Source organism: Cyclopterus lumpus, chromosome 18 (assembly GCF_009769545.1).
Source record: "Cyclopterus lumpus isolate fCycLum1 chromosome 18, fCycLum1.pri, whole genome shotgun sequence".
In the NCBI taxonomy this organism is placed as follows: Eukaryota; Metazoa; Chordata; class Actinopteri; order Perciformes; family Cyclopteridae; genus Cyclopterus; species Cyclopterus lumpus.
This window is the reverse complement of record NC_046983.1, coordinates 15,582,990-15,609,146: the sequence shown is the minus strand read 5'-3', so window position 1 is coordinate 15,609,146 and position 26,157 is coordinate 15,582,990. Positions and strand designations below refer to the sequence as shown.

At 41.6% G+C, this 26,157-nt stretch overlaps 2 protein-coding genes across 2 annotated transcripts in view; one reads left to right on the top strand and one right to left on the bottom strand.

The window, feature by feature from the left end:
- The window catches only part of frem1a (Fras1 related extracellular matrix 1a), a 29,888-nt gene extending 9,526 nt beyond the window's left edge, over positions 1 to 20,362 (bottom strand). The window contains exons 1-22 of the mRNA XM_034556649.1: positions 20,308 to 20,362; positions 14,842 to 15,269; positions 13,393 to 13,487; positions 12,511 to 12,821; positions 11,314 to 11,510; positions 10,427 to 10,750; positions 10,224 to 10,332; positions 9,512 to 9,643; positions 8,464 to 8,808; positions 8,221 to 8,363; positions 7,053 to 7,249; positions 6,876 to 6,966; positions 6,615 to 6,782; positions 6,315 to 6,523; positions 4,910 to 5,003; positions 4,036 to 4,288; positions 3,337 to 3,540; positions 2,409 to 2,594; positions 2,123 to 2,319; positions 1,854 to 2,046; positions 546 to 690; positions 313 to 454 (exon numbers count right to left, since the gene is read on the bottom strand). Coding sequence (XP_034412540.1) covers positions 313 to 454; positions 546 to 690; positions 1,854 to 2,046; positions 2,123 to 2,319; positions 2,409 to 2,594; positions 3,337 to 3,540; positions 4,036 to 4,288; positions 4,910 to 5,003; positions 6,315 to 6,523; positions 6,615 to 6,782; positions 6,876 to 6,966; positions 7,053 to 7,249; positions 8,221 to 8,363; positions 8,464 to 8,808; positions 9,512 to 9,643; positions 10,224 to 10,332; positions 10,427 to 10,750; positions 11,314 to 11,510; positions 12,511 to 12,821; positions 13,393 to 13,487; positions 14,842 to 15,084 — 3,978 coding nt within the window. The 5' untranslated portion in view covers positions 15,085 to 15,269; positions 20,308 to 20,362. The remainder of the gene's footprint in view (positions 1 to 312; positions 455 to 545; positions 691 to 1,853; positions 2,047 to 2,122; positions 2,320 to 2,408; positions 2,595 to 3,336; positions 3,541 to 4,035; positions 4,289 to 4,909; positions 5,004 to 6,314; positions 6,524 to 6,614; positions 6,783 to 6,875; positions 6,967 to 7,052; positions 7,250 to 8,220; positions 8,364 to 8,463; positions 8,809 to 9,511; positions 9,644 to 10,223; positions 10,333 to 10,426; positions 10,751 to 11,313; positions 11,511 to 12,510; positions 12,822 to 13,392; positions 13,488 to 14,841; positions 15,270 to 20,307) is intronic.
- A 78-nt stretch (positions 20,363 to 20,440) lies between these two features.
- LOC117748170 lies at positions 20,441 to 25,242 on the top strand. The gene is made up of 3 exons (XM_034557807.1): positions 20,441 to 20,540; positions 23,918 to 24,133; positions 24,827 to 25,242. The coding sequence occupies exons 1-3, from the start codon at positions 20,441 to 20,443 to the stop codon at positions 25,240 to 25,242; spliced, it is 732 nt and encodes a 243-aa protein (XP_034413698.1).
- Positions 25,243 to 26,157: the final 915 nt, after the last annotated feature.

Sequence of the window (26,157 nt, the reverse complement as noted above, 5' to 3'; positions counted from 1 at the left end):
GTCTCTCTCAGTGTTTGGTTTGTCCATTCTGGGCCACTGTAGAAACACGGTGGACTTGCACCCTATCAAGATATTAAGGGCTCATTCCAAGCTATCGAAAAACAACAACTATACTTCAATTAATTATACACTAACAGAAACATAGTTATGAATACTATTTTACAAGACCACCCATCCTCTGATTGAAGGAAGACCCTGCTCTGTCACTGAGCAACACTAATATCCTCTAAATCCTACACAGTTGAACTGACAGGGGACATACTATCACAATATCTGGTGTGTATATTTAACTCTGGACAGCACTGCACCAACCTTAAGCTGAAGTAGGCCTTGGGTGGGAACACTGTCAAGCGTGTACATGACCTCTGAAGAAGGAGTGTCACCGTCCTGTGCAAACAGTGCAACGCTGGAAATAAGCCTGGCTTCTCCCAATTCCACCAGCAGTCCATTGTTCCTGAGGGACAGCAGATTTGAGACAAGGTCCAGCTACTTTCCCACAAGGATGTGAGGACTCACTTTAAGGAGGAGCTGTATGAAGATGTTACCTGATGATGTGCGGCTTCTCGTCGTTGACTGGCAGCACTTTAACCATCACTTGTCTTTGGAGTTGGTGCCGGCCATCACTCAACTGAATGGTGAAACTGTCCTCTGTATTCTCTGAGTCATCGTGCATGTACATCAGATCCATACCTAAACGCAAATGAGCATACAGATTTATTATCAGTTTTATTTCCTGCCATCATAGCAGTCGATATGTTATTTTTAAACATGGGGATAGACCTGGTTGGTTCACTTCACCTTCAACTAGCTAACCATCCAACCAACGACTCTTTAGGTTCTGTATCGGTCCTCAAGCCCCATAGTTTAGAATATCATAGATCCAAGTAGAACCTGTCATAAGGGCGGGACTTCCTTTCAACTGCTACTTCAGCACCACGGACAGCACCATGCATTTATTGACATACAGCTCAGTTAGGCTACTGGTCTTTAGAGGGAGGGATTCTGAAAGATCAATGAGGCAGACATGTTCTTCCCCGGCACTCTTTCTGACACTAAGGGATGGAGAGGGGAGATGTCATCCTCCCTCATCCACCCTCAAAGTGCTGGACGTGGACAATGGTTGATGGGATGAAAACTGATTATTCAGTTGAAAGGCACATGTCAGTATTTTGTTGTTGATGACATACGAAACCTGGAAATTGTAGAAATTGGAAGTCAACTCAATTTTGTGTTTCAGACTATGTCAGTAAGGATCTGGGTTCGTCCAGATTTTGGATTTCCATGACTTTGAACCAATTGTGATTACTGAGCATTCTGTATATTCTATATTTCCATGAAAAGAAAACAAAGCTGTTATGATGGTACAGCTGCTATCCGGCTAACAGTCAAACATCTAGAAGACTGCTGGAGAACCCAGTGTAGTACACGAGCTGTTGAATGTAGCACGACAGAGAAGACAGAGACGAGACAGTGTAGGGACGGAAAGGCTGGAACAGCCGCGTGGTCTCACCCAGTCCGGTATCTTGTGTTTGGACTTGCTTGTTCCTGCGATGCATCTCTCTCAACATCATGTTATAGTGTTCTTGAAGCTGAATCGGTCCCCACATGTCGTAGTGGTAAAGTACGACTGTATCATAACTCCATTTTCGTTTTAATACCTGACAGATGAGGTGAGTTCTAGTTTCCAGTGGGAAACTCAAATATCACATTTCCCAATGTACATGAATGCAGCATTAGCTCTCAGATGACTTAAACCACAGATCTTTACAGATAATAATCAGTGACCTGAACTTTTACTTTGTTCTTCATTTTAGTCCTATGAGTAAAATAAGTCAGTGCCATAGGAGAAGTACCATTTGACAGATCTGTCATGGTGAAGTCCACCACAGGGCTCTGAGGACCGGCTGACGTTTCACTGCCGTGGGAGACGATGCGGCCGTGCTGCGGGGCTCTGACCACACTGAAGAGCAGGCTGTCCTCGGGGACGTCCAGATCCCCCGCATGTAGAACGGATGAGTCCAGCTGCTTCATTTCTCCCTCTCGTACCTCATCACAGGAGGACATCAATGAACACAGGACCACCAACACATGGTCAGTCGTAAGACGGAGCACAGACACTTACTGTGATGTTCCGAGCCACAAACTGTGGGGTCTCGTCGTTGGTCGGGTTAATGATGATGTAGAAGGGCACATGGGCAGAGCTGTGTTTGCCGTCTGATACACAGAACATGAACTGGTCAGCTGTGGGCTCCATCCTCTGGTGTCTGGACTGTACGTAGTTCACGTGACCCTCAATGATGTCTTTGTATGAAAAGGAAGCTGGGAATAGGGAGGTCACACAAAATATTCTTTTGTTTCCCCTTTTTTATGATAATACATACATATAAAATAGATATCATAAGGCTTACCTATGCTTATGCCCGTGTTGCTTTTTTCAAAGCCAGGACTGGGCAGAACATTTTCTATGTAGCCGAAGCGGGGCGATGAAATGAGACTGACCACCAGTTTGTCCAGAGCAGTGTCCACGTCAGAGGCCTTCAGATGAGATGCAGTTATGGGGGCAGAGCCACCTTCATCCACTGTGAAGATGTCGCCTACGAACAAACAAAAAGCACAAACATCATGCTTTAAAAAGCCCTTTAACTGACAAAATGATGAACCATAACCACAGTATTAATATTGGTCATGGGCCAAATGAAACTGTTTTAATCTTTAAATTATTTTCTATTTATCAGGCTTTGTTCAGGTAATTCTGGTGATTCTTGTAAAGTCTCTAAATGATATAGTGTTTGTTTTTATATTTCTAAATTGACGCAAAGCATCAGTGAATATGAGGCTTTCCTTTTAAGGGCCGACTATTGTGTGAGAAGAATAAACTAGACTGGCTAACACGTTGAAGGCTATTAAACAGTTACAGTCTCACACTCCTTTTAGCTCTGTTTGGTCTCCCATAAATCACGTAAACACTAAAGGTGCTGCTAGTGTGTGCATACGGGTGTTTGTGGAGAGGAGAAGCTTTCTGTTCTTTGAGGTTTGTTGTATCTTTGTAATGCATAACTAAAATGACAGTAAATATTTCTTTTGAACAAAACTAAATAAATAAATTGAACAAATTAGTTAATTTACACAACAGCAATGCCTAGTTACAATAACTGCTGACATATTTTAATAATACACAGCAATAATAAACAGCCACGGACAGTGCATTTAATTGCACCTGTGTTTTCTTCTGCTATGATAATAATAATAATAATAATAATAATCATATTTCTCCATTGAATATAATAAGTAATGGAGGTGTAGCCTTTGCGGTGTAAAGAGTTGAAAACGGCCCACCTGCGGTTAGAGAAGGGGGCTGGCTGTCGACAGGAAACACTGTGACCTGGAGGTCATACACAGGCAGGCTGCGTCGTAGTTGAGTCACGTCTCTGGTCTTAGTGAGGTGTTCTTCAGCGCAGCAGGAAGCAGAGTTTTCTGTTTCTCCGTCAGATATAACAAAGGTGACGGTGTCATGGCGAGGAGTGAGTCCAATCTCCAGTCCTGAAACCACAAACATAAGAAGTACGTTTAGAGACCGTCTCTACGATACTGGGCTTACCTTGTTTATCTCTCCAAGATATTTACTGTCTATATTATATCCAGGTGTTCTGTAAAAAGAAATATGTAGAGCTCTGAATGTTGAGACTGAGCTCAGTCATACAGTAGAATGTCAAACTATATCGGCCTATATACAGTATCAATAAGTATCCATTCAGCAGAGGGCAAGGGTCACACGGAGCTTAAACAATAATTCTGCAAGTTCATATTTTTTTCTATTTTCTTACGTCAAGAATAGATCATCAAAATGGACTCCATTATATAAAGATGGGTAAATAATGTGCAATTAAAGAAAGAGAAAACATGGGCTTCAATGTTGCTCTTTGAATGTGTGAAGTACAGATATGTTGGTACTGCAGCTGCTGGAAGTTGACAGTTTATAACCAAATGTAAATGCTAATGACAGAGCAGTAGTAAACATGTTAGCCTTAAGCCCACCTGTGTGTTTGTAGGAGATGATCCTCGCAGTGATGTCTGCCTGGATGAAGCGATCGACCACGATGGAGTTCCGGAGGACCACGCCATGATAAGGCTGCCGGGCGATCAGGAAGGTCAGGCTGCTGTTGTCGCTGTCTGCGTCCGTAGCGTAGATGTACTCAGCTGTGATGATGACTTCCTGTCCCTCTGCACAGCTGAGAACCGGTTTCAAACCAGCCACCAACACTGGGACCTCGTCATTGACAGGCAACACCTGGAGATGACATGCCAGTCACTGCAAGCTCAACAATTAACGGTCCCATTTTGATTTTCCTTTGTTCTGACTGCAAAGTGTAAATACTCTTGTTTTACCTTCACGTGCAGGACGAAGTGGACTGAATTGAATTGAATTGTTTTACCTTCACGTGCAGGACGAAGTGGACTGAATTGAATTGAATTGTTTTACCTTCACGTACAGGACTGAATTGAATTGAATTGAATTGTTTTACCTTCACGTGCAGGACGAAGCGGACTGAATTGAATTGAATTGTTTTACCTTCACATGCAGGACGAAGCAGACTGAATTGAATTGAATTGAATTGTTTTACCTTCACATGCAGGACGAAGCAGACTGAATTGAAGTGAATTGAATTGTTTTACCTTCACGTGCAGAACGAAGCGGACTGAATTGAATTGAATTGTTTTACCTTCATGTGCAGGACGAAGCGGACTGAATTGAATTGAATTGTTTTACCTTCATGTGCAGAATGAAGCAGACTGAATTGAATTGAATTGTTTTACCTTCATGTGCAGAATGAAGCGGACTGAATTGAATTGAATTGTTTTACCTTCATGTGCAGAATGAAGCAGACTGAATTGAATTGAATTGTTTTACCTTCACGTGCAGGACGAAGCGGACTGAATTGAAGCCGTCTGTCGCTGTGAAATCAATGTGGTCCTCTACAGTTTCTGAGCTGTCGTGATTGTACCTGATTTGACAAATGACAAACAACATTCAGATTTGATGAGTGATGAAACATGTTTGTAATTTCAATTCCTGCTGGTTTGAACAGACGACTTCACATCTAATCCTGGCTTCTGTTTGGCTCCTTGTTCATTTTAGAATTGATTTTAAGATGTTACTGATCACTTTTAAAGCATGTCTGAGTCTAGCACTGAATATATATAGAGGAAATGTTGAAACCATATGAGCCAGTCCCCAGACTCAGATCCTCAGACGGATTGAAGTTGTTCCAAAGTCGAAGCTTGAACTAATGGTGACCTTGCTTTTGCCTTCAGGACCCCTCGGCTTTGGAACCTTCAGGCTCGCAGAATCACTAATCTCTTTGAAATCACTTAAAACCCATTTTTACAGACTGGCTTTATGTGGTGTCGTCTTTTTACTTCTTCATTTATAATTTATGTTTTGATTATTATATAAATAATGTATTAATTATTGTTATTGTTATTATTATTATTATTAATAATAATAAAATATTATTATTAATTATAAAATAAAATAAAATAATATTATTAATAATAATAATAATAATAATAATAATAACAATGATTAAGGGATACAAATAAATCTGTTCTCATCAGCTTTGATAATTTATTACTTACCTCTCACAGTCCATCCTAATTTAATTAAAATATCAGCTGGTGACACTTGGCAAGTATCAGGAATAGCAAGAAACATGTTTATCAATTGGCTCACAGGGATGAACTGATACTGGGCTTTTCTACCTGGTTTATGATTATGAGAGATGGTATTATTCTTAATCTGGGGCCTGAATTTAAATCAAGATGTTCTGTGAACACTGCTTGTTTTAGTTGGTCTTTTTGTTCTTTTGTGATTAAAAAGCTATTCTCACAGCACACAACTTGAATTAACTTTTTAATGAATATACATTTTTAAAAATTGGCCACTTGGGAGTAGAACTCCACAATAAGCTATGTTTGACATAACATGACCTTATTAAATGAATATGGCTAATATTTTGGCAAGCAGTTGCCTATTTAGTCAACACAGACTAACATTAGCATATATTGGAGTCCTGGTTCTGTCAATCTGATTAATGTGAGTCCAATATTCACTTTTCTTTGAGCTCTGTTTTGGTCTCCACCAACTCCTGTAAACAATATCTAACATGAGCATTAATAAGGCTGTGTTTGTTCTGCCTTGTACTGGTCAGATATCACTTCCTCAGATGTTTATTAGATACACATTTTTTTAACAGTGTTAGAGGAATATATTACATTCTACGCCCACATGAAACAACTGAAGCAGGATGTCTGACCTAACTTTAAGGCTTTTTAGGTCTCGCACAGTGAAAGCCTGGTCTGGTTTCAGCGGGAGGCCGCTGAGATGCAGAGCCCCATGCTGCGGTTCCCTCTGGAGCGCCACCTGCAGGGCTTCTTCCACAGAGTCCACGTCTGACAGCACCAAGTGTTCAGGGCCGAGCCAGCACTGCCCCCCTTCATCTACAGTCAGAGAGTTGGTAATGACCTGAAACAGAACATACCCACACTTATATATACACATCCACACGCAATCAATTAGGTAAATACATTACAATAATAATAACTTTCATTTCCACCTGTGGCGACTGGTTGTCCACTGGCACTAGAGTGATGTTGAAGCAGATCCCAGTGACTGTTTTGCCCAGGAGGTTGGTGACAGAGAGAACAAACTGGATGTACTGGGGGTGAGGGCCGATGTCCATGACTGGAGGCATGTAGGCTACTTTCAGGAAGTTCACTGCATGCTAGAAAGAAATATACAATGACAAAATGTATATCTTGTGAGCTAGTCTCAATGCATGTAGCTATAAAGCTTTCTTGGAAAAAAATTAAGTCACCTGTGTGAAGAGCCTCAGCACCGGTGCATTGGAGTCTTTGGTGAACTTGGGTATGCTGTCGACTAAGAACAACCTCCCAGCATCTGGACTGCTGCTCATGAAGACAACAGCACACAATTCAGACTGACTGTTTTCCTACTGTGTCCACTGAGTTCTCTGAAGGTGAGGCACACTAACCTGTGAGGACCAGCGTGGAAAGGTGGAGTCGTAACCGTGTATGTAAGCTCACTGTCTGGAGACTCCTGGTCTACAAAGTGAAGCTGTTGCCGGGTTATATGGACCACTTCTGTTTCTTTGATCACGAGACACCGACTGGAACCAGGAACCTCTTTAGGTGGTTGGTCTGGAACAGGCTCTATGTGCACCACCACCACCTGCACCACAAGCATATGGATTACTGAATCAGAAATGATGATCTAAAATTAAATTTGATGAAATCAGAGATTATGGACTTTTTCCTGTTTTCATTGACTTATGTTAGCCATGCAAGCCACACAACTCAAGGGGAAACTATTTCAGTTGGTGGGTCAGTTTTCTCCCACTTTTGAACGGATTAATGCGGAATGTGTTGCCATTCATGGTTCCCATGATTTTGGTAATCTTTAGGTTGGCAGTTTTGGTTTCAGTCAAATGTTATGACAGCGGATAGATTGCCACAACATTTTGTACAGACATTCAGCTGTTTTTTATGTTTAGTGCTAATTAGGTGATGTTAGCTACAGTGGTGATCATGATAAAGATCAACTGCAAAACCTCAGCATGTTAACATTTACTTGTGATTGTGTTAGCAAGATGACGTTAGCATTTAGCTCAAAACATCACTGAGTCTATGTACAGCTCACAGAGCTGCTAGCATGACCTTTAAGCTAATTCATACGTCTGTGTTATGGTATACCATAACTCAAAAGTATGAAGCTTCGAAGCCAACTAGCCACTTAGAAATGTACCAAATATACCGAGCTACTATCTGGAGTTCATATTGTTTCTTTAATCTTAAAATCTGACCATTTGACTGTAAATGTCAACATTATCAGTGTTTTTCAATAGATTAAACTGACTTGTCAAAGTGGAAAAGTTTTTTTAGCAGCATTTATATCTTGTAATCTTGAAATTAGGGAAATTGTAACAAGCATAACAATAAATAGGATGTTAATTGTATCAGATCAGTCATTAATTCTAAGCTGCAATATTGCAAAAGTAAACCTCACAAGGGCCAGTTAATGAAATCCTAGGTCAATGTCTTAATGAGCATGGAGTTTAAATTGAAATGGTCCCTTTTCTTGTCTTCAATTCACTCACAAAATGACTATTTTCATTATTTTAAAGATGTGTGGCTGTTACCCACTTGAGGCTCTGACAGGTTGGGGGGGTCATGGAAATCTGACAGCACCACCTCAAAGAAGTCATCAAACACCTCGTTTCCTAGGTGCCGATAGTAAACCATGGACTGAGACAGGTCCCTCTGCAGGAAGTGGCTGACAGGATAACCTGGGTTAAACCAACAGAAACAAGACATGATTTGATTATGAAATGATTAAAACAAACTCCACCTCGGGTAAAATGAGAAAATAAAATCCATCCGTCTGACCTGTGAGCCCTGATGTTGGCATTTTCATAACCTCCCCTGCCTGTGGGGGGCGGGTGATGTTAAAGAGGATGTAGTCGTCGCTGGAGTCCATGTCTGAAGCCTGGAGGGTGGAGCCTCTCAGTAAAGCCATCTGGCCCTCCGACACCTCCAGCAACATGTTGGTGATGAGGACCGGAGCGCTGTCGTCCTTCGGCAGGATCTTGATGGGGAACTTGTGTCGGGTCTGATGGTGGCCGTCGGTGATACGGAAGATGATGAAGTCTTTGGTGGAGTCGCTGTCGTCGTGGTGATAGCGAACCACGCCCGCTTTAATGTCCTTGACAGTGAACATGAATCCCTTTCCCCCTGGAATAAAACAAAAAGTTGGATATGTGATGATATCAATATTATATTGATGACAAATTTAAGTAAATGTTATGGAAACTAAATACTTAAACATACACTGTATTAATTTAATACATATATATATTTAATATAATAATATATATATATATATAAGTATTTCAGGATATCCTGTAATCTTTGTTTTTAAAATGTTAGATACTAGATAGTCTTGCTCTTACATGCTACTAAAACTATCCAAATGACAACCTGCAAAGGGGAAGATCTTTCTTTGGTTGAACTATTCCAGTTATTGTCATAGTATGCAACCTGAGTAGACGTCACTTCACTTAAACTTGTGTGCAACCCTTTAAAATGTCGCTCAAAAAAAACTGACACTTCAAAATATGTATTAATATTATGTTATACATGATGATATGCAGTCATTTTCAGAATGTTAACCCTTTAAAGGATTTAAGTTGGTTTACATAAATCCACTGTTGTTGTTTTTTATGAAAAATTAAATCTTCGCTTTATATGACGGCTTGTTGATTAGCAATTGAATCAATACATTGTGCAGCCCCAGCCACCTTATGGTTTGATTGCACACTGCCTGATGATGCACCAGCTCCTAATGGGTTAACATATCTGCAGCACAGACAGATTTGAGCCAGAGCGAGCTAGAAATGGAATGAAGACAACCAGATTGAAGCTGTTGCGTCCGTACCTCTGACAGTGAGCCGTCCATGCTGCAGGCCGTCCACAGTGATGATACGAACCGCATTCAGGTTGTCGTTGTCCACAATCTGGAGCTGCTCCCACATTATTGGCCGAGACTGACCCTCCAACAGACTAAGGCCTTGAAGGCACATTTCTGTTAGAAATGCTACTTAGCTAAGTATACTGTACATGCAAAGACTCATTTGAAACTAACTAGTATGCATCTATGTACAAAGAAATTATTTATTCTTTGGTCTCACAGCTTTTAGATGTATGCTATGTGAAAGTCTTAAAGCTGTTTTTCTTTATGATCATTCACATAAACTCAGATGGGACTAACAACAGACACAAAAAAATAAGCATTCATTTGAGTTGTGTTTCTGTTCACAAGTCCAATATTTACTCTTCTTTCAGCTCTGTTTTCGTCTCCACCAACTCCTGAGATAAATATCTGGTTCTTTAGTTTGACTTTCTGATTGTGAGATGCTGCACAGTGAGCCTTTCAAAGCCCAAAACAGCTGCTGCGCTGCATCTGAAAGCGAGATTGTTGAGAGCGACAAAACCTTTTGCTAAAAGAGGCTAAAGAGCTGTTGGGTGTTACATCTCTACGGTGTTGTCACACGACTGGTCATTGTTAAAATAAGTTGTTTTTACAAGTTATTACATAAACAACTCAACTGATTCCATGTGTTTGAAAGATCAATGTGATGCTAGCATACCCATGTTCCAAGACACTCTGGGTGCATTCGTCTCTGCATTCCTTACAGACATGTGAACAGTCATTGATGGGCTCTTCTCAAAGAAAAAATCATGAACCTCAAATTCGATCTGTATGGGAAGATAACGACGATTTTCAGAAACCATTGACACAACCAAATGTATTGTATATGTAAGATAATGGTACATGAAAGGGAAGTGCTACCTCGTAATTCCTGCGGTGGGTGTTTGAGGAGTTTGGAGGTTGATACCCAATGAGCATGTCATTGAGATCCAGCCATGTGAAGGAGGAGATTGGGCGAGTATGATCGGACAGATGGGTGATGAAGCCGTCCACGGGCGGTTTGGTGATGTTGAACACCAAAAGTTGTTTGGGAGTTTCTTCGTCTTCAGTGTCTAGTGTGGCAGTGGAGAGTGGAGTGAGGATGAACTGGTCCACTTCAAGGATAAACATGGACATGAAGGACGGTGTGGGCGGCTGGTTGGACAATGCCCCGACTATATGCACGGGGATCCAGGCCTGTTCAGACTAACAGAAAAACACAATGTACTTCAAACTAAATTTCCTATATAAATTTCCAATTTTTTGTTTGAACGCTTCTCCTGTTCAGGGTCTGGAGCCGGTCCCAGCGGACTGGGTGAAGGTGGGTTCACCTGGACAGGGTTCACCTGGACAGGTGTCCAGTCCACCTCAGGGCTCATATAGAGGCAGATCACATTCACACATACAGGGGGTTTAGAGTCAGTTAACCTGAGCTGATGTCTTTGGACTGAGGGAGGAACCGGAGAACCCAGAGGGAACCCACGCTGACACGGGGAGAACATGCAGACTCCACACAGAAGGGCCGCCCAGACCGGGAACTGAACCCGGGCCCCTCTTGCTTTGAGGTGACAGTGCTAGTCACTACACCACCGTGCAGCCCTGTTTGCTAAATATGGATTGTATTTAATGCCAATATAAAAAAGCAAAGGATAAGAGAACTAAAAACGTTAAATCTGTGATCAAAATAAAGAAAAAGATTAAATAAAAAATCAAAGTGCTTGTAAGGAACAAATAAATACAAATTGTCAATCTTAAAACAGATAAATTACCTGATATGTGCTGCCACTCCGGGTGTCCTTGAGATCCAGTCTGATCGCGATGTAGTCTACGTCTGGCGATGGAGGGTCTATGTGCTGATACCTCAGCCCCATCAAAAGGAAGTCATCACAGGGAATTTTGGTGAACTTCACTAGCTTCAGACCCTTCAGGCAGTCTTCAGATTTACACATTGCTCTGGCTTTATTATCTGAATAATTACACAACCACAGAGAGATTTTTGAATTCTTGTTTCACCGGCTGAGTGTGACATCGAGATGAAGGCAAACTCAACTGGTTCCACGTTTACTAAACCAGTGCTAAACCAAGCCGTCTTTTCATCAGCAATCGGTTGCCACAGGGACCTAGTCTTGGTGAATTACCACTTACAATATATAAATAACATTCATTCTGCCCAATCAGGGCATTCTTTAGTATTTTGCAGATGACATCAATTTGAATGTATCAAGGTGTAAGCTCCTACCCACCTTCAGTCTACTTGTACCTCAGCGATCTGAACAGGTTGTTTGTTAATGACTCCAAAAACATCCTTATTAGTTATAAAATGTTATAGAAGTTATAAAATGGCTGTGGTTTTGAACACATGTTTAACATTATGAATTGAAACAAAACTACTATCATTCTTGCTGAGTCATTCACACGCTTTCTCAAAAAATAAGACCTTGATCTCAAATTAGACAAATAAAGTGTGTCATGTCACTATAAGAACATTGCATTTTAACTATTTAATGGGGACATAATTCTGTGAAAACTTTTGCAATGAAAAATATATTACCATTTTTTCAAAAATTCTAAACCCACTGATGAAGGATTATTGTAACAATGACTTCAAAGTTCATCTCTGATGCTTAAAGCCACTGTGTACAGAATGTAAAACTTGATGTGCCTTTTCATACCATAACAAATATGTATCTATGCCATCAGTATGACATCTAATTTGAAAAATGTTATACTCTCATAGAAGCTTCAAAGTTAGATTTTTGTTCTGCAACTAAGTCATAATATAGAGGCTGTTGGCTGTTGTTACATTAGTACTCAAAGGACAGAAATCACCTTTTAACACCCTTACAAAGTTATTAACCGGATAACATTGCTCTTATTTCTGGGTTTTGTTGTTCTTCTATTGGAGGATTCTTTCCTTATGCACTTATGGTACCCTAGGAATGGGTTTTTTCAGTCTCAAAGGTTACCTAGCTGCTGGCGTAGGGGGATGAAGCTCTCTGGCTCGTCCCCTCTTATCGTAACTTTCTCTGGTTCTCCGGTGACCAGTTGGCCGTGGGCTGGCAGGTGGGTGTCATGGCTACTCAAATGAATGCTACACTCCAGACTGGACCGCTGCTCATAATGGAAGGACACCACATTGCCATCCACGGCATCAGAGAAGCTGTAGAATTCAGGAACCTCCAGGGATTTGGGTCCCAGCTTTATGATGCTGCATTCAGGTTCCATAATGTCCACATGGAGAGAAAACACCTCCATGTGTGTCTCTGTCTCTGTGAACCTGGTCAGAAGAAACACAAGATGATCATACGGCCACACCAGCAAGATCGGCTTGTAGCTCCTTCACTTCGAGCTAAACACTCAACAAAGTCACGACTGTTTGCTGTGCTGGCTCCTCATTGGTGGAACGAGCTTCCCATTGAAATCAGGACAGGAAGTCTCTACAAACTAAAAACACATCTTAGTGACTACACCTTGAATAGAGAAGGTAGAGCCGTAGTAGCACTTTAGTAGCACTTAAATGTCTCTTACTGATAGCACTTTGTTGTTTAGCACTCTAGTAGCACTTAAATGTCCCTTACCGATAGCACTTTGTTGTTTAGCACTTTAGTAGCACTTAAATGTCTCTTACTGATAGCACTCTGTAGTTTAACGTTATTGAAGAAATTGTACTTGCTTGATTCTTGTTGTTCTGAGTTTGGACTCATGGTTTAATACACTTATTGTAAGTCGCTTTGGATAAAAGCGTCAGCTAAATGACATGTAATGTAATGTAATGTAATGTAATGTAATGTAACAGTGGAGAAAGACGATAAGCAGGTTTCCCATTTGAAGGATATCAGGAGTTTTACCTGTAGAGTCGAAGCTTGACTGTGTCCTCCTTTAACAAGGGACATCCGCTATGGACGTACTTCACCTCATCAGCCAGATAGTGGCAGTCAAATACCTGCAACAATAAAGGATTCAATACAGGCGGAGTTGGGACTAGGGTGGACCTGGACATTGGTTAGCTAACGTCATTGTTCACATGTAACTAGACACTTTTACACAAATGTGGTGACAAAAGAGAGTAAACTGATATAAATTACACTGCAGTATTGATTCATTTACAGGTCTATACTTTCCTAATAATTTCAAATAAATTGTAGAACAATGTCATGTATTACTAATTATATATTAATTAGTCAATACACTTAGGGATTTTTAATTGCAGTTAGTGTAATCTAGATTTCTAGTCAGAATGTGTGTGATTTCCACAGGCAAAAATACATATCGATACATTTGGAGAATGAAAAACTGTAATTAATATTAATTATTAATTAATAATTAATTGATAATGAATTTATATTTACTTGGGTTACAATGTAGCTCGGACATTTATAGGGGACATTTCTATTCCCCCTATAATTATGACTGCATAATCCGGCCACACTAATTGAATTAGTCTTAAATTCAGCAGAAATAATTTATATATAATTTATATTCTCTGAGATTAAAGACGTAAATGTACAATAAATATTTTCTTTCTTTCTTTCTTTTTTGCCAAGGAACCACATTGCTTTACTTTGCAAGGTTGAATCAACCTGATCACATGACAGACAGGCCTATTTAGAAGAGAGTCAAATATTGAATATAGTTTTTTCTCATACATTTGTGAGTTTTTCTTCAATCGCAGAAAATAACCTACAATTGCCCAATAGTTCATATAAAGGGCTTGATTGTCACCAACCATATGGAACTAAACTCTGTGGGCTTCCTCATGGCAAATGTTCCAAGTTTAATCCTAAACTTTAGTTTTGTGCTTTTAAGCATAACAAATGGCTCTGAATCTGGACAGTGTGCAGATGACTGTATCTGTCACTCATTAGAGAGGAGGCGGCCCGTCAACCTGGGTTCAGAGGAAGAAGAATAGACGGGTCCCTCCACCCACTTCCTAAAATACCCCTCTTTAATTGACTGAAGAAGAGGCTGCTGCAGACATGGGAATATATCTCCATGCCAGGTTGGTATAGGATGAAGAGCAGACAGTAAAGATCCTGAAAGAAGCTTTTACACTTGACCTTGGCTTAATGCTCCGGGGTACACAAAGTGGGATCTGAGAGCCGGTTACATTGAGAGGAACATGAGAGAATGTGCTCAACCCATCACTGAGGCCTTGTCATCATTACCACAACACTAATAATAGCTTCCATGGTTTTTACATGTTCGCTGTGTGCCATGGAAGCGTAATGCATGCTTCCATCCGGTTTTACTACACACGGTAAATAGCCTGGAACATTGTAAAAGAGTTTTTCCATTACCTGAGGCATGACTTTTCCTACTCGTTGAGTAATGGGCTCATTTAACACCACCTCCACCTTGCACGCATCCTTCTGACGGGGAATATGGAACTGCAGGTCCCCGTCCTGGAGGTAGGCTGACTGACCCCGTTTCACCTTTACACCCTTATTGACTTTCACAAGGGAACCGTGTGATGGGCAGGTCATTCCCAGCAGAAGCACAGGAAGCACGGTCCAGGCCAGTGTTTGACCCGGTGAACCCATCGCTGTCAGGCACTAGCTGATGTTTTCCAGGACTGGATCCAAACAAAAGCTTTCAGAAACACACTTCAATTGGAGAATGACGTAATCCAAGATGTCGCTCTCTTCAGAAGAAGCTTCATTTTGCTGTGGTTGTATTATTTTATTGTGCCATGAGTCTTTTACCAGTTCACATGATGGGTCAGGAGCTGTGAAGGAATGTAACACATTTCAGTGTGTGGCATTCCTTACATGAGGAATGTCTTTTTTGTTACTATACTGGAAACACAACATTCACAAAGCAAATGGAGAAAACCTCAAACACCAAATGAGAACTAAAGAGAAGCCTAAAGCAAAGCACTAAAAGCTGCATTTGTTGATTTTATTGTCTATAGTAACATTTTCATTTCAAGAAGCTGTGCTTTAAAAAGAACCAAGTGTAGTTTCTGTTGTGACAATTGAACAAAGGATGATACATGAACAACTTAGTGGACTGTGATAGTAAAAGACCAATATGTTTCTTTCTTAGGAGGGTTTCTAACTGTTGAATTGACCGAGAAGTATCTGAGTGGCAGACATGATGATTGCTGTTTGAGTTTTGTAAATGCTAAGGAAAGGTGCTTCCATGCTTCCTTTCTTCCTTTAGGACAGGGAACACTCGACCATCCTTTACGGATGGAAAGGAGATAATGCCGTCCCAACAACATTTAAAGCAATTCATTTGCAGATCAACACAGTTATGTTTTCCTTCACACTGTTGATTTTAGAGGGTGGAGCTATGTACAACATTTTTAGGCGACCAAATTAACCAAACTAGAGATTGAGACCATAACTCACGTTTACAATGTTTACTGAGGGAATAAATCAAGAAAAGTAGAGTCATTTATATAGACTTCTATACAATCTGACTTCATTTTGCAACCAGAGGAGTCGCCCCTGGTGGCCATTTGATTTATGACAACAGACTAAAATTGTAAAGTTGTTTTTGAACAGCTTCAGGCCTGTTTCACGTCTCTATTTGTGGACTACGTGACTTGCTCTGTGCTCAGCTTGTCAGGAAATATGTTCATTACAAACAAATGTGGGCCTTTCCCTGAGGCCAAACAGGCTCTCAATAATAATGACTTGATGTTACGCAATGACCTTTGACCTTTTTATGGAGTCACCCCCCACATAGGCCGTTCCACTACAGGAGACTACTGGAGTTAACATAGTTTTTAACAGCAGTAGTTTTATTAGCATCTATTAAAACTGTTTAATATAACCTAAAGGAGCCTTACACTCCTCCCCTTCTTTTGCAATCAGAGCCTATTTTCATGCTATTTACTGTTTTGCTATTGACTCTTAGTACCTTATTTCTCCTCTCTTCTCAATACAGTTTCAGCTTATCTCACCCTTTATCCCACTGAGGATATGTGTTGTAGCTGTTTTTTATTTGAAAACAGGCTTCGGATGTCATCCGGCCACATTCCTTCAACACTTTGTCTAGGACACCTACCACAGACCTCACACAGCAAGCCCCTTGAACAGAGGAGCACCTTATAATCAGCCTCTGCATCGGGGAACATGTTGTAGCTTGTCCCCATGAACAATGCTGGTAAGATCATGTTCAAGGAGCTGAGTGCAAAAGCAGGATATCAAATGGTTGCAACCCCCTTTCACATGGTAGTAAAGGGTTGTGTCTGTCACCAGGGATGGGAACCTGGACATGGACTCAAGTCCAATTCACGTCGCACACACGGTGACTTTAGACTTTACTTGGACTGGCAAAATATGACTGGGGAGCATCTTTGGGTTTGAGAGAGGAAAGGTATGTGTACATTAGATCATAGGCTGTCATTAGTTGGAGACCCAGTGTAACAAAACAATACAATTACTATTCTTTAGTAACTATTAAAGAATAGGTTACAGTTATTATTGCATGCCTATTAATGTTAACAATGGATTAACGTTAATCTATCTCCAAACAGCTATAGTTTTGGATTGTTTTTTTATTAGAGAGATCATTTACCAACAACAAATCAATGCTGACACTGTATGCTAATAGACAAAGTGATGATACAGCACACGCTGTGATTTGCTCAGGTATAGCCGTGCAGTGACCTGATGACATTCAGCAGATAATAGAACCTTCATTACAACCAATCCTTTCAGCTCTGTTTTGGTCTCCACCAACTCCTGAACAATATATCTGTGTCTTTAGCTGGTCCACTATGTTCACCCGGTAGAGTCCAGAGGGTTTACCGGGGCTTTAGAACTCAACACAGCTGATAGACCAAAAGAGTCCAGTTGCAAAACAATGGGCTAAAAGAGGCTAAAACGCTCCATAGAAGGGACGGGAACTGCTTAGTTTGGTGATCATTCTTTACATTACACATGGTTATTGCACATAGTTATATTGTACGTTGTATCCATCGTTAAAGATACTGATTAGTGCAAAAGCTCTTCTCTGCCCTGTGACCGTGGGGTCAGAATTAGGATGACAGTTAAATGAGTTGAACCTATAGTAAAGATAACAAGCATTCAGGTTTAGCTACTGTTGTATTTACTTACAGACATTAACAGCAGTCACTCAAAGGTATGTGGACAGTGGTCTCTGGGCCTGTTGTTCATATAGTGCAATAGAGGGACTTCTTATACAGTGCTATTGTCCAATAGTTTTAGTTTGGTCCTGTCCTGTTTCAACATGACAATGTGCACTACACCAGTTCCTTGAAGAAAGGATTTTCCCAGATGCGTGTGGTTTGCAGAGCCTTCACTTCAACCCCGTCATTTAGGATGAGCTGGAATACCAGCTGAGGGCCCTGTAACTCCATATCAGTGTTGGACCAGACATGTGCAGTTGTGTCTTTTCCTGTCACAATGAGATACCATTTTAGATGAAGGAAAGATGATGAGCCGTATCTTCCGTACTATTCTACACCAGTCGCATGACGCTTTGTACTGAGATGGGGAGCAAACCAAAGTCCAACCGCATGCCAGTCCTGAGTGTGGATCCTGTTTTAGCAGATAGCACCTGGCCCAGCATTGTGTGACCGTAGAGGATTACGTGTCTCTGATATGAGTGTAACGGCACAAAGGCCTCCCTAATCTGTCCTGTTGAAGATTTGAACGAGCCACTGACTGATGTGAGTCCCAGTGGGGAGGCTGCAGACGGGAGGTGGGAGTGCTGGGAAAGGTCCTAATGTTAAGCTGCCTGCAGCACTCTGAGGGTCCTGTCCCTGTTTGCAGTTGATCCTTTTCCTGTTTTGACAGAGCTTCATGTTACAGTCGTGATCGAATATAATGTCAACAAGATGCATCATGGGAGGCCGTCCCATTTCCTGATGTGTTGTGGATTTAGGTCCTAGCTAGACGGGCACAGACCAGCCTTGAATTAACCTCACATGTCAGGAGTGAACTGTTTTCTTTACTGACATGTCCTCCAGATGGGGGGTTCAGCATCTGCTGAGTGTCAGAGCCATCAGGTAATGACATGGATTTACATTCCCATAAGCTTGTGGTGCGTAGTACAGGATGCAGAGACTCAAACAAACAGCAGTGTTGTGGCACCACTCTCTCCAGCTCATGCACACCCTCTTAAAGGGGCACTCCACAGATTGTGCACATACAGGTCAGTTTACACATCATGAGGAGTTCTACTCATCCTGTGAACACAGTTGCATAATATTCTTTTGATTACAGAGGCTAGTAAATCAGTCTCACTCGTTTGTGTCAAGTTTGTACCAACAACTGCTTTGTGGCAACGGAGAACCGAGAAGTTAGAAAGAGTTGATGAAGAGTTCAAAATGATTAACTGTTATCTATTTCATCTACAGACGGCAACCTCCAGCTCTGAAAAGACTTGATTGTATAGAAGTCAATCACAAAATCTACTTCTCTCTTGATGTATTGCCTCAGAAAACATTGTAAACATGAGTTTATGGTCTCAATCTCTAGTTTCAAGTCTTCTTCAATACAGCGTGATGTTCATTTAATAAATTATAAGCAGAGTATGCTTTTGGGTGGGGCCAACTTGTGATTGGTAGGTCTCTACCAGAGTCGTATATGGCGTCTCTACGTCCGTCTTCCTCATCCAACTACGGTCACTTCTGCTCACTGGTTGCAAAAAAACAAGATGGCGACAACCAAAATGCCAAACTCGAGCCTTCAAGACCCTGTCACAAACCAACGGGTGACATAAGGACGACTACGTCCACTTCTTGTATACACATTCGGCCATCAGTCACCAGTTTACTAAAGGCTATGCCATCAGTAAATGGGAGGAGTTTGGGGTTAAGTCTCTTGCCCAAGGACACATCGACATGAACAATCTTTCTATTGCCTCACATCTGAGCCACAGCCGCCCAGGCATGATGGGTCTATCTAATAAGTCGCATTATGTTGCATCCAGCTTTATAGTGTATTAGGGACAAAACGTCAGGGTACCTTAGCCTCTGCTGCTTATAATTTTTGCCATTCTTTTTTAATCAGAACATGTGCTTTCTGTCTGTTTACACTAAAGTGCAAGCTAAGGGTTATAATCAACGGTCATGAAGGTCAAATAACATCCATAATTCCATTCTGATAGTAAGTAACCCTTCCATTTCCCGGCAGAATCCTTTCCAAAAGCCCAAACCAGTGATGATCACAGAACACACAGCTGCGAGGGAATGTGATTCGTCATTTAACCAGTGGCTTCGCTCCACAGCTGGGAATGTCTGTTACATCCATTCTTCTAATCTTAATAATGACAGGGTCCTTAGTAGCCAGCAATTTTCAAAGAAAGACGAGCCATCGGGGAAGAGGAAGGCATTCTGCTGGAAACATGAAGGAATAACATTTGGCTGCCATCCAGCAGCAAAGTCCCGAGCGTGCAACAGAATCCAAATGCTCCATAACTGCCAGAAACAAGAGCTGTGTATGTGATGAATGGGCACGTGAAGTGCAGCATGTGCACCGGTGCATGTTACAAAGAGCATATATGTGCAGTCTTAAATTGGCTGTGATCATTAAATACCATGTACTGATATTTTGACTACAGGAGTTTACTGAGACAATAAAAAGCAGATTCATCATCAAAATGATACGAGGAGACAGATGAGAGAACCACAGACAAGCAGTGCAAATCAGAGTCATCAGGAAGAAAATGACCTAAAAATAAAGAGGATGAAGAACAAAGTGACATCCAAGCAAACTTCTTATTATGTTCCTCAAGAGGAAAAGTCCCCAGTGGAGATTTCCACACGCAGTAAGACATGTCCTTACCTGATTTAAAACATCTGGTGCTTCTGCTTCTTTGTACCTACCTCTCTGCTCTCCTCTGCTTTCAACTGCAACTCCCTCATTGACAGAATCCTGCTCACCCCTCAGTGACAAACCCCACCCACAAGAGAGTGAGATGGGTAGGGGGGACGGAGGGAGGGACAGACACCGAGGACGCCTTCCTCCTCTTTTTGTCAGCAGACGGAGCGGAAAAAGCAGAAGACAAACCCGGAGTGGTGAGATCAAAGTCTTGTCCAAAGTGCCCGGTGGTGTAAGGAGCAGCTTTGTCATTAGTGAACAGGAGCAGAGATAAAAGGCTTTCCTAATGTGAGGAAGACACATGCAGGACAGAACATGGACCCCATTAGGCCTGCTCTGTGACATGATACATATCCTGTCAAGTCAAGGTGTTGGACCAGAAGACATGAAAAAACAAGGATTGTGTGAAATCAAATTAAGTCTTTGGTTATATTACATATTTGATCATTTTATTTTCAACCTAACAACGGGGGGTCTGATCCAGGTACCCGATCCCAGAAGGACTCACATGTTTTAGACCTGTGCCGGGGTCTGTGGCGCCTGAATGCGAGTAGCTAAAGCTACCTGAAGGTCTGTCTGCACTTTGAATTTAGTCCAATAAGCAAACTATGAAAACGTACACGGATGGCTGACATAAACTATAAGCCGAGGCCACACATTAAGATGATAAAATAGCATATTGCATATTCTTGCCCTGCTGTTAGTTAGTTGTTGGCTTTTTGTTTTATAACTGATGACATGTAAATGTAGATTGTATGGATCCAGTAGTAGAAGTGAAACGCTGCCCCCTATTTGTTTGGAGCTTGTTGCCGGATATCACGCATTTCACCTAAAGAATAGACTTCATGGAAATGATATATTGTCATGAAAGTTGTTGAGAAGAGTGAGGTCCCAAGCAGTGAATGAAACGTAAAATAAAATGACTTCACAATATTTACATGAACTTAAATGTTGAAACTTTGAGTCATTGACAGCAGGTGGTCTTGTCTGATTTTCTGAAATGAACCAATAATAAGCCGATCAGTGTCATATTTCCACCTTTTTGACAGTTACATTTAAAAAAAAAAAATTCGAAAGATGATTTGAATTGACTTTTTGCCTTTATTGAATACCAATATAGCTTCAGAAATGCCTGCCAGTTGGATTTCAACATGTGCTCCTGCAGTAAGGACTCTTCACCTTGTTTACAACTAGTGAACATAAGTGACCACATTTGGTCTGTGGAGGAGTGGTCAAGATACCGTGTATGGGCAGCGACCTGTCAAACCCAAGGTAGCCCCGCCCTAAAGCATACCCTGATTTATGGTGTGTTTGACTCTAAATGACCATATTTTACTAAATGAACATCGTGCTGTATTGAAGAAGACTTGAAACTAGAGATTGAGACCAAAACCTCATGTTTACAATGTTTACTGAGGGAATAAATCAAGAGAAGTAGAGTCATTTATATAGACTTCTATACAACCAGAGGAGTTGCCCCCTGGTGGTCAGGAGAGAGAATGCAGCTTTAACACATGAAGCATAGACTTCTATACAACCAGAGGAGTCGCCCCCCGGTGGTCAGTAGAGAGAATGCAGCTTTAACACATGAAGCATAGACTTCTATACAACCAGAGGAGTCGCCCCCTGGTGGTCAGGAGAGAGAATGCAGCTTTAACACATGAAACATAGACTTCTATACAACCAGAGGAGTCGCCCCCTGGTGGTCAGGAGAGAGAATGCAGCTTTAACACATTCAATTCAATTCAGTTTATTTTGTAAAGCCCAATATCACAAATTACAAATTTGCCTCAGAGGGTTTTACAATCTGTACACATACGACATCCCTGACCTTTGACCTCACATCGGATCAGGAAAAACTCCCCAAAAATAACCTTTGACAGGGAAAAAAGGGAAGAAACCTTCAGGAGAGCAACAGAGGAGGATCCCTCTCCCCGGATGGACAGAAGCAATAGATGTCACGTGTACAGAATGAACAGCACATGAAGCATAGACTTCTATACAACCAGATGAGTCGCCCCCTGGTGGTCAGGAGAGAGAATGCAGCTTTAACACATGAAGCATAGACTTCTATACAACCAGATGAGTCGCCCCCTGGTGGTCAGGAGAGAGAATGCAGCTTTAACACATGAAGCATAGACTTCTATACAACCAGAGGAGTCGCCCCCTGGTGGTCAGGAGAGAGAATGCAGCTTTAGCACATGAAGCATAGACTTCTATACAACCAGAGGAGTCGCCCCCTGGTGGTCAGGAGAGAGAATGCAGATTTAACACATAAAGCATAGACTTCTATACAACCAGAGGAGTCGCCCCCTGGTGGTCAGGAGAGAGAATGCAGATTCAACACATTTTCTCATAGACAACAACCAGACTTCTTATTGCAACCAGAGGATTTACCCCCTGATGAACACCTAATGTAATCATTATTCATTCCAATGCATGCTGCCTCGTGGGATGTGCAGACAGCAAGGAGCTGAACTATTAACATAACCGGAGATTACAAAGACGTGCATGATGTGCTCAAGCTGTACTGGGCAAAGGTAAATTAGAACAACACTATGGCGATATGTTCAAAAGTTTGAGAATTACAGTAATATTTTAACTGAAACACATAAAGCTGAGCAGTTTCTGTGTGAGTGTGCACAATGATTGGTGGTAGAATCGGCTGCGATCAAGAGGCACCAGCTCAAATCTTGCCTATAAGGCACCAAAATGGCCCGCGAGCACCACCTAGAGGGCCACAAACAACTTTTAGTTTTGCCCCTGTGGGCCGTGAGACCGCATAGGTTATCAATTGAAGACACCAGAGGTAGTACTGTTATCCATGAGACGCTCAGTTACAATATAGCTTCCCACCACTTGGTGGCGGTAATGCGTCAGTCAGTTGTTTTACAAGCTCCAATAAGCAGAAGAAGACACTCGGCCAGCCGCTAGCTTGTAGCGAAAGTTATGCAGAAGTATTTAGTGATTTAGTTATTGAATACAAATCAAACCCAGAGGGAGATCAATTAGTTAAACCAATACGGTGTTACTATTTGAATGGGCCCTGGGCCACTACTTCAAAAGTTAGGCCTCAAGGTCAAAAAGGTTAAGAACCCCTGCACTAGCCTATCTTTTCCTATGCTCTATTTTCAGTCCATGATCCCAGTTAAGCTAAATGGTGACAAGTTCCTTACCAATGGAAAAGACTAATACATAATGGGGATGCAGTTGCTCTACTTGCTCCATTGCTCAGGGGACCATGTGGCAGCCCGGTGGTGGCTTGTTGAGAGCAGAGCAGCTCACTACAGTCCATGGTAGAGTGTTTGTCAAAAGAAAGTAACATTCCTCAGCTCCTGAATGGGGTCGGTTCACTAGGTCCTGACAGCCCCTGTGGTTCCTGCATACCTATTTGGGAACACACTGGTACAGTAGCCTGTCAGGTGGAAATTCCAACTGCACTTTACCGGGAAAAGAAGTGCAGATAAAGGATCATATCAAACTGGTTGGAAATAATCTGAACTCAGAATGTTCCGAGGACTCTGCTTGGGATTGTTTTATATAACGTTGGTATTCCGGCTGTGCTCCGTCACAGGTTTGCTCATGATGGATCACCGCAGAGAGGCAGAGGATGACCAGGAGCACAACAAAGCTATTTTGGAAATGCTACATATCAATAAAGTGTCTGCGAGTCCTCAGGCTAAGCCACATCCTTACATGAGGGGGATCTATCAGCGATTGGACTCAATAGAGGCTCAAGACTTTGAGAGTTCAGATGGAACGCTGGTGCAGAGCTTTCGGAGTGTAGTTGGTAAGGATTTTAAATGTTTTAAATGTGTTAACTTTGCTTCTTTCTTCACATAATAATTACAACTACTGTATATAGTTTTACTGAAACCAATGCAATCACGAAAAGCGATGTTTTATATTGACTCTTTATTGCATCAAAAGAATAAAAGAACAAGGCAGCCTTAGCTGTGTTCCAACGATGATGTCATTGCATTGGGAAACCTGGAAGTTTTCCATCAGCAAAACACCTGATGTCAAATCACTACTTTGATTTTGGTGCACAATTTTAGGTAATATCAGAAACTTGTTTACCAGTTATTGCCACCTCTATTTCTGTAACACTGTGGGATAACATTCCATCATAACAACTCTCAAATCCCAAATCCCAAAAGAAAAATTGCTTTCACGCGGCTCCCAACATGGCGAAGGCTGAGCCCACGCTAGCAGCTAGCGGCTAGCGGCTAGCTACAACAAGAGAGGAGCGCATGGCAGGTGGCTTTAGAAAAAACATGGTGTTGCTGGCCATGTGTTTCTGGCAACGTGTCTCGTATAGACATTACTCCATCATGTCCTTAAGTTGCTGGTAGTTGATTGCTGCTATGTTAATACTCTGAATGCCATATATAACCTTTAAAGAGCACAAACACAGTGGTATGATCCTTTCAAAAAGCCTTGTATTGCAGTGCCTTGTCTTTTTATTCCTTGGATCTCCCAGGTTCACATAAAGCTCCCCGAGGATGGATCTGGTTCAATGTCAGCGGCCGGAACCCGTCCATGCTGGGTGCAGAGCTGGTTATGTACAGGAAGACCCTTAACCCCAATTCCATCAGTGTGACTGTCGCCCTGCACAGTGTCACAGCTTCACAGGGAGCTCTAGTGGAAAGTCCTGCCCTGGAGGAGAGACTGCTGACCCTGGATCAGCGATCCTCATCTGGATATGATGTGTTTGATGTGTCAGCTGCTCTTCCTTTGAAGCCTTTGGAGTTGGTGGGCTTTCAGCTGCGTTATACAGACGAGAGTGGGAGTCTGGTCCTTCATGAAGCCCTAACACAGAGTCTTTACTGTCTGAACAGAGGCTCCCTGAGTGAACCCTTACTGGTGCTCTACCAGTCATACCCCCTCCACATCTAACACTGGGACCACTTTTAGTGTGCAGATGATCACAGCTTTTTTTATTAAAACATATCTAATCCACCTGGTGGATATATATCTATATCTTTTTTTCCTTTAGTACTCTACTCGCAATGGGCATACTAGATCTATGTTCAATTTAAGGATTTAAGCAGTTCCTTAAAGTAACAAGAACTGAACTGTATCAGAACTTAATTTTATACACACGCTTTTGTTTTGGAAGTTTCTACCGGAAGTCTTAGAGCTGTTGTGTCTGACTTGGTTGAGACGTCAGTTTGACAATCATGGGAGCTCACTGCCCTCCAGTGGACTCAGCGAGTAACTGTAACACAACATTATATTGCTTTTTTTTATTTCTCGAAATTTCAAATGTAAGAGATTATATTATATAATTTGATATACAAATGACATATGCCCCCATCCCAGCTTCAGCTAGCTTTGTAGAAGATAATACATCCTGGATAGGACCACCAGAAACATTGCATTTGTATTTTGAGCACTTTCTTTCATCAAATGAAATGTACAATTGTAGGGGACTCGGCTGGGAGCACAGACTTTATAGGACTAGTGGGGTGTCTTACGATATAGGTGACAGGGTCCCTTTAAGAGCAGGTATTGTAACCAGGGCAACGGGATGGCGTTGAGGGGTTAAAGGTGACGAGATGTCAGTGTCACAGGTGATTTGTTTGTGAGTGGAATAAACGGCCACAGAGGTGTGCAGCCAACAGATAAACCTTGTCTACCGCGTTTATTCCTGTCCTCCACAATCAATCAATCAATCACGTTCTGATTATTTGTGTCATGTGTTACTTGTAGCTCATCATTGATCTCCACCTCACTTGCCATATATTAGAAGAAAAACTAATTTGATTTGACACAGAATGACTCAAACTGTAAAATCTTACTGTTGGACTC

Bases quoted from the DNA above. Each gene is read 5' to 3' on its own strand.
- LOC117748170 (XM_034557807.1), top strand. From the start codon at position 20,441: ATGGGTAGGGGGGACGGAGGGAGGGACAGACACCGAGGACGCCTTCCT. The intron at 20,541-23,917 runs GTGAGATCAAAG...GCTCCGTCACAG, and splicing joins CAGAAGACAAACCCGGAGTG to GTTTGCTCATGATGGATCAC. The intron at 24,134-24,826 runs GTAAGGATTTTA...TGGATCTCCCAG, and splicing joins GAGCTTTCGGAGTGTAGTTG to GTTCACATAAAGCTCCCCGA.